Genomic DNA, 10,985 nt, shown 5'->3' on the forward strand with positions numbered 1-10,985 from the left:
TAGAGTTCTACCTAATGATGCATGACAACATGGATTTGTGTTTTACTGATATAGAGCCTTTTGGAGTAGATGCAAATAGCTCATCTGATGACAAGAAATATTATCGAGACTGGCATAGATCTAATTATAGGGCTAAGAATGTAATGAGAACTACCATGTCTGATACTGTGAGGGGTAGTATAGAAGAGTCTGTTTTGGCAGTTGATTATATGGAAGCAATAGTTGAAAAATTCAAGGAAAGCAATAAGGCTGAGGCAGCTAGACTTTCCAAGGAGATGAATGAGTTGAAGTACACTGGTAGTGGAGGTGTTAGGCAGCATATCTTGAAGCTCACTGAGCTGAACACTAGGCTCAGGGATTTAGATCTGGGAGTCAAAGATGACCAACTTGTCCACAATGCCTTAGATTCTCTACCACCTAGCTTCAATACCTTGAGAACTAGCTACAATGCACAGAAGGAAAGCTGGACCTTGAATGAGCTGATAGCTAGCTATCTGCGTGGATGAAGAGAGTAGGATGAAGAAGGAGAAGCAGCCCTCCACCTCTGTCAACTTAGTTGAAAAGCCAAAGAAGCAGAACAAATTCAAGCCTAAGAAAACTATAGCTAAGCCATCAGGAAATACTGCAGCAGCTAAAGTCAACAAGCCATTTAAGTTCAAGTGCTACTTTTGTAAGAAAGTATGACACATGAAGAAGGACTGTACTGGTTTTAAGGCATGGCTTGTGAAAAAGGGTAAGATGTAATTATTTGATCATTTCGAAACTTTTTCATTAGAAGTTAATTTTGTTAACATTGAACCTCATTCTTATTGGTTAGATAGTGGCAGTCCCTTACATATTACGAATTCTTTGCAGCGATTCATAGAGAAGAGGAAGCCAAGAAGTAATGAAGCTAACATCTGTGTTGGGAATGGAATGAGGGTTGCAGTCAAGGCAGTAGGATCTTTAAGACTAGATTTGGGATTAGGAAATTTTCTGGTTTTAGATAGTGTTTATTATATTCCCTCAATTAAGAGGAACTTGCTTTCAGTTAGTCTTTTGGTTAAAAGTGGATGTAATTTTACATTGGTTCTAATGGAATAAAATTTTTCAAGGATTCTCTTGATTTCTTGCCTAAAGATTGTTCCATTTTTGGTTCTGGTGTTATTGTGAATGATTATTTAAGATTGAATTGTTCTTTAGGTCAACAAGAAACTTTACTTGTTGAAAACAACAGTAACACATCAAGTATAAATACCATTACTGGTGTAAAAAGAATTCTGCACAATGAAAAATCTGCATACTTGTGGCATAGAAGACTTGGCCACATATCAAAAGATAGATTGAAAGTACTTATGAAAAATAAAACACTCCCAGAATTAGATTTTGATGATCTTGAAAATTGTATTGAATGTTATAAAGGCAAAATGACAAACTTAAGAAAGAAAAATGCCAACAGAAGCAAGAAACTGTTGGAGTTAATTCATACAGATATATGTGGACCATTTAGACATAAGACAATATGTGGAAATATTTACTTCATTACCTTCATAGACGATTTTTCCAGGTATAGCTACATTTACTTACTGTCAGAAAAATCACAATCACTTGAGGCTTTTAAAATTTTCAAAACTGAGGTTGAACATCAACTGGATTTGAAAATTAAGGTTGTGAGGTCTGATAGGGGGGGGGAGAGTTTTATGGCAAATATACTGAGCAAGGACAACAAAAGGGCCATTTTGCATTATATCTGCAAAGTGTAGGCATAAAAGCTCAGTATACAACACCATATAATCCCCAACAAAATGGGGTAGCCGAGAGGAAAAATAGAACTCTATTAAACATGGTAAGAAGTATGATGGGTACTTCAGGATTGCCAAAGATGTTTTGGGGAGAAGCCTTAAGAACTGCAAATTACCTTTGCAACAGATCCCCAAGCAAAGCTGTAGATAAAACACCATTTGAATTATGGTGTGGTAGGCAACCAAGTTTACACCATTGTCATGTTTGGGGATGTAAAGCTGAAGCAAGGATTTATAATCCAAATTTAGGAAAGCTTGATCCAAAATCTGTAACTTGTCATTTTATTGGTTACTGTGAAAAGTCTAAGGGTTATAAACTTTACTCACCTCATCATTCACCTAGAGTTTTTGAAACTCATCAAGTTAAATTTTTAGGTGAAAGTGTCTGCAATACAAGTTTTGAAGACTTGTCTTCAGATTTTGAAGAAATTGCAGAAAATGAGGGTAGCATAGCTGTATTGCCAAACATTCAAAATGGTTTGTTAAGTTTAGGATTAGTTCAAACCCACAATCTAGTTGAAGGTCAAAATGCAGTAGATAATGTTATAGAGGCTGAAGACCATGATTCTGAAATGGCTGAACAAAATTTAGAACAGGAACAAGTACAAGAAACTCAAGCTGAACCTCAAATTGGACCACCAACTGAACCACAAACTGAGCCACAGCCAGAACCTCAACCCCAACCTGAGCCACAACAAAATCAAGTTGTGCAACCTAGAAGATCACAGAGAGTGAGGAAACCAAGGTTTGGAAGGGAGGATGATATTTATGAAGTGTACCTAAATGAAGTTGAGTCTGCATTGTCAGATGACAATGATCCCACTAGTTTTAAACAAGCCACTGAAAGTAGAGATTCTGATGCTTGGACTGAAGCTATGATAGCAGAGCTTGACTCTATGTACAATAATGGAGTTTGGGAGCTAGTGAAGCCAAAAGAAAATCAAAAACCGATTGGCTGTAAATGGGTTTTTAAAACCAAGAGAGATGCAAGTGGAAACATAGAAATACATAAAGCTAGACTAGTTGCTAAAGGTTTCACACAAAAGGAAGGGATAGATTTTACAGAAACTTTCTCACCTGTTTCAACTAAAGATTCATTCAGAATCATAATGGCTCTAGTAGCTCATTATGACATGGAATTACATCAGATGGATGTAAAAACAGCCTTCTTAAATGGAGAGCTGGAGGAAGAGATCTTCATGGCACAGCCTGAAGGTTTCATTGAACCAGGAAAAGAAAATATGGTCTGTAAGCTTAAGAAATCTATTTATGGACTCAAACAAGCTAGTAGGCAGTGGTATAAGAAATTCGACGTACTCAGTGGTTTCATCTTTTGGATTTTCTGAAAATCTTGTCGATGAATGTGTTTATCTTAAAGTTGTTGGAAATAATTTTATCTTTCTTATCCTGTATGTAGATGACATTCTCCTTGCTAGCAGTAATGTGAAATTGCTTAAAGATACTAAACCTTTTTTGTCAAGTAATTTTGACATGAAGGACCTGGGAGAAGCATTATATGTGCTAGGAATTGAGATTAAGAGAGATAGAAAGCAGGGACTGTTGGGATTGTCTCAACAAAATTATATTTCAAAAATTCTGAGAAGATTTGGAATGGAAACCTGTGCTAATGGTGAAGTTCCAATGTCTAAAGGAGATAAATTGACTAAAATCAGTGTCCTAAAACTAATATTGAGAAAACTGAGATGGAGTCAATACCATATGCTAGGCTAGTAGGGAGTTTGATGTATGCACAAGTTTGTACAAGGCCAGACTTGTGTTTTACAGTTGGAATGCTATCCAGGTTTCAGTCAAATCCTGGACATGAGCATTGGACAGCTGGTAAGAAGGTTCTAAGGTACCTGCAAAGGACCAAAGATCATATGCTTGTGTATAAACGTGTGAAAAAGCTTGAATTAGTTGGTTTTACAGATTCTGACTTTGCTGGGAATTATCCCACATCTATGAAGTCAACCTATGGCTATGTTTATATGTTAGCAGGTGGTGCAGTAGCTTGGAAAATGATGAAACAGTCATTGATAGCTACTTCCACCATGCAGGCAGAAGTGATAGCTATATATGAAGGAGTCTGTGAGGGACTGTGGATCAAAAATTTTATTTTGGAGACTAAGGTGTTGAGTGATCTTATTACTAGAAGTTTGAAGGTGTTTTGTGACAATGAGGCTGCTGTGTTCTTCAGTAAGAATAGCAAGAGGTCAAACAATTCTAAACATATAGATTTAAAATTCTATAGCATCAGGAAAAGAGTTAAAGATGGTGAGGTTGAAATTTCTGGAATTAAGACAGGAGACCAGCTTGCAGATCCATTTACAAAGGCATTATCAGTAGCAGCTTTTAAGGAGCATTCCAGGAACATGGGAATTCTGTCGAGTTTTGAAGATGCTTAAGTTCAGTGGGAGCAAAATGTTTTGAGAAAATTGTTCTTCAGTTTAGTTTTGTTTTGGCTTAGTTCTTGATTTTCTGTTTTGAGTTATGTAACTGAAACTTTGTATTTCATGTTTTGATTTAATGAAATGAGGTATTTTTCAGTAAATGTTTTGACAGCTTTATTCATTTTGGTAAATTTATGGTTGCTGTAATGTTTATTTTATCAGTTCAGTTCAGGTGGATTGTAATATATGCATATATTCAGTTAGAAGCAAACATTGATCCACTGTGTGTAAAGAAATTTTGTTTGCATTGTGATTTTGATATTCAAAATGCTTAGGTTGGACTGTTGTCGAATAGCAACTGCAGATTGATATATAATGCTATTTGATTGCGTCACATTAAGTTTGAATTCATGTGAAGTGCAAAAACTGTTGCTTTGTGGTCTGGAACTAGTATGCTCATTTGAACATGCCTATTTCTTGATTCTGCAATGGTTATGCATTTTGACATAATTGAATGGATTTAAAGTACACTTACATCTCAGTGCACACTTCAGCTATTTCTGGAAATTGTTTTAATTCAGTTTGTGAATAGACAATGATGGTCCAAGTGGGAGAATGTTAGAACTAAATGGACCTATCATCATCTATTATGCAGAATGCAAATTGGATTATAACTTGATTCATTAATAGGAGTTGTAAGCTAAGTACAATACCTAGAAACCTATTGAGACAATTATATCAGCTCATTAGTTAGGAATCCATTAGTTGGTTTACATTGTAATCCGAATTAGTGTTGCATTAGGTTTTCTAGTTGTTGGTGACTTCGTTTCTAAGAAACATCTTTATGGGAGGATTCTTAGGAACATAACCAATATATATAGAAGTGTTGGTCCCTGCTCTCTCTGTCACAAAAGCATTAAGTCCTGCCCCATAGAAAGGAGCTTGTATTCAGAGACGAGGACACTACTACAAAAATGGGCTACAAGGACTGCTTATAAGGACACATTTTTATCACAGTGTCCTAATAACCTTATAAGGACGGCTAAAAAAAACAGGAGCCCCCGCCTATTGTTTTTGCCAAAAGTTGAACTTCCCACTTCTTTTTCCCACCCACATTTAACTCTCTCTCTCTCTCTCTCTCGATCAGTTTCCCCATTTGTAGCGTTGCCTCAATCCATTTTTTTCTCTCTCTGATTCCTTCCCAACCCCAAAACACGACCCCCCAATCCATGAAGATCAATACCAGATCAGGGACACCCACCGCCACCCTCCTCTAACCCACCATTAAGGGATCGCCTGCTGCAAGATCTGAAACCCCAATCTCTAATGGATTTGCGCAGCGATCCGATTGGATCTAACCACAGATCCACAAACCAGATCGAAAACGATACCCTGCAACACAACTGGTCTCCACCACCTGCCACTAACCCAAATCCTATGCAACCTCCATCATCGACAGCACGCGCCGTCTGGATACCTATGGTTTTCTCTCTCCTCCTGCGTCTTCTCCGACGAAAGACAGCAGCCGGTTCCGATAGCCGCCACCTTCCCTCTTCTCTGCACCGGCCAGCTCTTCCTCTGCCTCTGCCGCCACTGCCTGGAAATTGGCCCACGACGTTTTGCTTTTCTTCTTTTGTTTTTGGGTTTTTTGCTTGTTAAGTTTGTGGGACTGACTCTGTTTTGCAGGATCTCTTTCTTTTGCTTTCTGCTTTATTTGTCTCCATTTATGTAACTGTTGTGCCCCCCCCCCCTCCCTCCATGTCTTCATGGTGATGTTTTCCCCTTCCCCCGGTTGCTCTCCCGCTTAGATCGTTTGATCCTGGGAGATAGTGTCTAGTTTAACTAGACAGTTTTGTTTCTTTTGAATGTTTGTTGTACTGATCAAACACCTGTTCAAGGACAATCAGCATATCCCTCTGGTTCTCCATCAAAAGCCGTCTGCATTTCTCCATATCAGAGACTGTCTGCTGATGTTCCTGTACAACTTCATGAGAGGTTTCAAGGTCCGTCATACTCTAACTTTCTCAGTTTCATCCATTTCATTGTAGCTGGTAGTTATTATGATTATAATGTTATATTAAACTCATTGTTGGCTCAGTGTTAGTGTGCTGCTGCTGCAGGTGAGAGTATCACTAGGTCCTCAGTTATAGAGGAACCTGGAGACCATGGAGAAGCACACTTAGTAGCTCTGGGTGAACTAGAATTCCGTAAACAATTTCTAATATTAAGTTATGCTGGAGGGTAAGAAACATTTTTACCGTTTGTGTTTTCCTTGCTTATTTGGCTAGTAGTCTTGGTTAAATTGTTTACCTGTTTTAGGTGGTCATTTTGTTTTTATTTGTCAGAATGAAGTTGAAAGATCTGATAGCAGCAGAGGACATTAGGCATTGGAAATATTTGCCAATTGTAACGTTTGAGAGAAAAATTTGGGAATATCTAGGTCGAAAATGCATCAGCCCTGAAGACTGTTGATTGGTAATTTACATTCTCTGATTCTTGCTCAACTGTACATTATTGATTACCCTAATCTGTATACAACTCTCATGCAAGACTATTGTAATTTAAGGTATACGCAGCCACTATGAATTCTTTCAAGAAGATGTAAAAATTATCAACATCATATATAAGTGCATTGGATATAAGTATGTTGGAAAGCCAATCACTATGTCCTTGCATCAAAGTAATCATCTGAGCCCTTACGTAGCTAATTTTTAACTAATCATTTAGTTTGAAGATGCAAATCTTATCAATTAGTTTTAAACTTTACTCAGTTACTTCAGAGGCTAAAATATTTATTGTTAACTTCATAATTTACCCCATAATTGTTAGCTTTTAAATAGGGTGATTTATAGTACTTCTAGCAACTACAGAATGCTCTTAACTTTTAAATAAAATAAAACTAGTCCTGCGGCTTGTGATTGCAATAGGTGTTGCAGATACAAACATTTTCAGTTGTGGTTGCCAGAAGCCTTTTGATTGCTGAAACATTGAATTTACACTTTTTTTTTTATACTGCTGAATGTGTCTATTGAGTTTGTTTTCACAAACTTCCACTTTTTTTGCAATGTGTAAATCTATGCCCTTTAACTTTTGATTAATAAAGATCATATTGAAGGATTTCAAAATTTCTCCAAAACCCCCTTTCTCAACTCACAAATATAGATGAAAAAGTGATAATGTGATTTCTTATCCATGTTGTGGATGAAGAGGAGTCATGTGAAGGCTCCTGCTTCTCTTTTATAAGGCAATTGTGTGATGCATAGAAACTTTTGGTGAATGTAATTTTGTTAGAGCTGCTTTGTGTTTGAGAAGTGTGGAAGTAATTATGTTTTGGATATGACTACTCTGACTATTATGAGGGCTCTTCTAAGAGAGGTAATTAAGATTCTATTGTCAAATTGATATGAATATATTGACATTGTATCTGTCTACCTTTGAACATTCTTGCTTAATTTGACTTGCAGGTTGACCCGGTAGTGTATAATATGCTTCATGAAGATCCAGGTAATGAACATTGCCTTCATTTCTTCTTCAACACTGCTAAAGATAACTTGTCCTAAAGATAACTTGTGGCTATTTTTGAGACATGCGTTTGTGGCTTTTTCTTTAATTATGCATATACTTGTGCAGGTTCAAAGTTTGTTAGTACTGATGGCAGTTCAGGCAGCAAGCTTCATTTTCAACAAGTCTTCTAGGATGGTACTTTCATTTTGGCATTTTCTTCTGGCAAATCTAAGTTTAGCATTTTCATGTAAACTGTAATTACTCTTCAGTTCATGATTGGCATATAATGTGTGTTCAGACTTTACACTTTAGAAATTTTTTTGGTATATGAATGGATATGATATTCTGGTTAAGTTAATAATGCATTTGGTGGTGTATTTTGAGTTGTGTATAATTGGAGGAAGATTTCTTTTATTAATTTTTTTTTTTTGGATTCTTTACAAGTTTTAAGGGCACTTTTTTAACGTCCTCTATTACCTTTATTAAGTGTCCTGTTTTAGTTTTAAGGACACATTTGAGTACTTTTTTTGTGTCCTCTCAAGGATTTAATTAAGGACACCATTTCTAGAGCTTTTAGGACACAGTTTGTGTGTCCTAGTATAGAAAAGAGGACACAGTTTCTAGAGTTTTTAGGACATTGTTTAGGTGTCCTCTTATGGATTTAAGGACACCATGTCCAGGGCTATTAGGACACATAAACTGTGTCCTCGTATAGATAAGAGGACACATTTTCAGTGTCCTTGTTTGGGACTTACGATGACACCCGGATAGAGGACACGTTTTTGAAGTGTCCTTAAATGTAATAGAGGACTCACTTTCAGTGTCCTTAAATCATGTTATTGTAGTAGTGGGAGAAGATCAATACTAGCTACTGTCAACTTGTCTGCAGCAATGGCACCTAACAATGAAGAAGGTTAGTCTCTAAACTTATATTTTGGTTCATGTGGTCTTGATTAATATTTAGTGTGTTTATGTTCTTGTGAATTGATCTTGGTCTTGATTTGCTTATTCAGTTTAACATACTAAGTCTTAAACTTGCCCATAGAGATGGCAAGAGAAGGTATGTATCCGTGTCATTCTGGCTTGAGTTGAATGAAAATTAATTGATCGATGTGTTGATTAAAACAAAGAATTGGTATCGCAAGGGAAATTAAACTTAAAAGTTAAAACATTAACATCGATAATAATTCATTATGACTGATAGCTTGATGACTAGAACGATGGATAAAAGGTTGTTGGCAAGTACTGCTTAATAGATGTTGGAGAGTGGAATAGTACTATTTTTTTTTTTTTTGAAGAAGGACGTCAGAGTATATTGATATAAAAGAACTATTGTGTACATAGCGTGGCTAAGAAGCCACTAATCTCCATGGAAACAAAGCCACTCCAATACAAGTTAAAATCGGAAACTAGTGCAAACTTAGCAAGCTTATGGGCTGCCTTGTTAGCCACTCTACATATATAAGTAAAACTAGAACCTGGTAATTCTCCAAACAACAAGAAATGTCTTCATAGATCCTTCCCAAGATTGAGGTATAGTGGAATAGTACTATAAGTTATTGGCAATGGAATATTAAGACGCATGCATCATGGTAAGTCCTTTAATATTTTTGTTTCCCTAACGTTGGAGATGTGTTTGTCCCAATCTCTGTTTGTTTATGCTGTTATCTTCCATATATTAACATACCCTAAAATTAAGATGAAGAATGGGGATGAGTACTGCAGCGATTTGATTCCTCATCAAAATCGTACTGGTATAGCTGGGCAGGTTTGTCGGCACTGTCCTAACCAACTTATTTGATCCTTCATCGGATTGGTGCCATCTTTGTAGTCTCAAGGTGTACGTGCTAAAAGGTTGTAGTTGTGTTTTTAATTTTTATTATTTTTTTATGTCCTTTAGATTTTTAATTTAAAGTTCAGGTCATCTAACCTGATATTTAGTTAGAATTAAGTGGCCATTTTTGGTTTCGATTTATATTATTTATCCTGTTTGTAACTTTATGATTTGATTTAATGGAATCTTTATCGTGATAAAAAAGAAAAAGAAAATATTCCTTCTCAAAAACAAGCTGATACCTTGCATAATAGTACAAAAGATGACAATGTGTGCATAAAATTCAAGTTTGTTGGCAAAGAAAACGACATAAGAATTTTTCTACGCATGCAAGACGACTTCTATATATTGTAGGTTCTGTATCGTTGAACGAAGACGAACATTGCAGATGGTGTTTATAAATATCTCAATGTAATTAATTATTTGTAATAAGCAATAATCAAACTGAGAATAAGAATCTGATTCGCTGGCTTTTCTTTATTGGATGGTCATCACGTTGTGGAACGAGTCATATGTTATTTTAGGATCTGGCTCCTCTAAAGTGAGGAGAGTGTGAATTTACTTCAATTTCATAAAATCTGGACTCTCCGTCTAATCTAAAGGTCATAACAATTGACACATCACTCTTTCACAAATTTTTTGTTTTTCTTCTAAACCACAGTTAACTTGCCGTTAAGTCTAGAAAAAAAAAAATTAGGGATTTGGCGTTTGCTTTCATTGTGTTTCCATGGCAACTCATTCATGGTTGCAAGAAGGAAAAAAAAAAACTGTCTTGTATTGAATAGCAGCAACGAATATGCAATATGAATTTAAGAAACATAACCTGGGAATTCTCAACATGAATGTCCATATCTTATGGGTGTTGGTGAGGGAAAACTGATGAGTCCCTGTGTCATCTGTCATTTGTATGCCTAACCTTGAAGCATCTGCAAACTTTTGCTGAATATGTGGGAGTCAGAAACAACTGTATGTTGATGCTGGTTTTGTACGATGTGAGAGACAGCATATCGCAGGAGCAAGAGAGAAACTAATTAAGGGAGCTATTCCAAGATGTGGCTTTTATGAAATCGGAGAGGATATAGGTTTTGCATAGAAATGGAGGACCTGCATAATTGGATAAGAATTTTCTTACATAATCTCTCAGTGGCTCTTTCTTCGCGAGCACATAAGGACCTTGTCAACTACTATTTTAATGTCTTCATGCTCTCTGGAAAGAATGAACAATTGACTGGTAAATCACAGCACAATTTTTTCCCTTTCTTTTCTTCAACCATGGATGAGTTGCCATGGAAGAAACAGAGAAGCCAACGCAGCAACTCCACGCCAAATCCCTAATTTTTTTTTTTTCTAGACTTAACGACAAGTTAACTGTGGTTTAGAAGAAAAACAAAAAATTGGTGAAAGAGTGATGTGTCAATTGTTATGACCTTTAGATTAGACGGAGAGTCCAGATTTTATGAAATTGAAGTAAATTCA

At 36.3% G+C, this 10,985-nt stretch overlaps 1 protein-coding gene across 1 annotated transcript; it reads left to right on the forward strand.

The window, feature by feature from the left end:
• The first annotated feature begins 5,497 nt into the window (after positions 1 to 5,497).
• Positions 5,498 to 6,947, forward strand: LOC133722899 (probable RNA-dependent RNA polymerase 3). The gene is made up of 4 exons (XM_062149755.1): positions 5,498 to 5,653; positions 6,018 to 6,174; positions 6,292 to 6,412; positions 6,517 to 6,947. Exons 1-4 carry the CDS (start codon positions 5,498 to 5,500, stop codon positions 6,641 to 6,643), a joined length of 561 nt encoding a protein of 186 aa, XP_062005739.1. The 3' UTR covers positions 6,644 to 6,947.
• The last annotated feature ends 4,038 nt before the right edge of the window (positions 6,948 to 10,985 follow it).

Source organism: Rosa rugosa, chromosome 7 (assembly GCF_958449725.1).
Source record: "Rosa rugosa chromosome 7, drRosRugo1.1, whole genome shotgun sequence".
Classification (NCBI taxonomy): domain Eukaryota; kingdom Viridiplantae; phylum Streptophyta; class Magnoliopsida; order Rosales; family Rosaceae; genus Rosa; species Rosa rugosa.

Excerpts from the sequence above, each read along its gene's own strand:
- LOC133722899 (XM_062149755.1), top strand. The coding sequence starts at position 5,498 with ATGGATTTGCGCAGCGATCCGATTGGATCTAACCACAGATCCACAAAC. Across the intron at positions 5,654-6,017 it reads GCGCCGTCTGGATACCTATG|ACAGTTTTGTTTCTTTTGAA; the intron begins GTTTTCTCTCTC and ends TAGTTTAACTAG. Across the intron at positions 6,413-6,516 it reads ATATTAAGTTATGCTGGAGG|AATGAAGTTGAAAGATCTGA; the intron begins GTAAGAAACATT and ends TTTATTTGTCAG.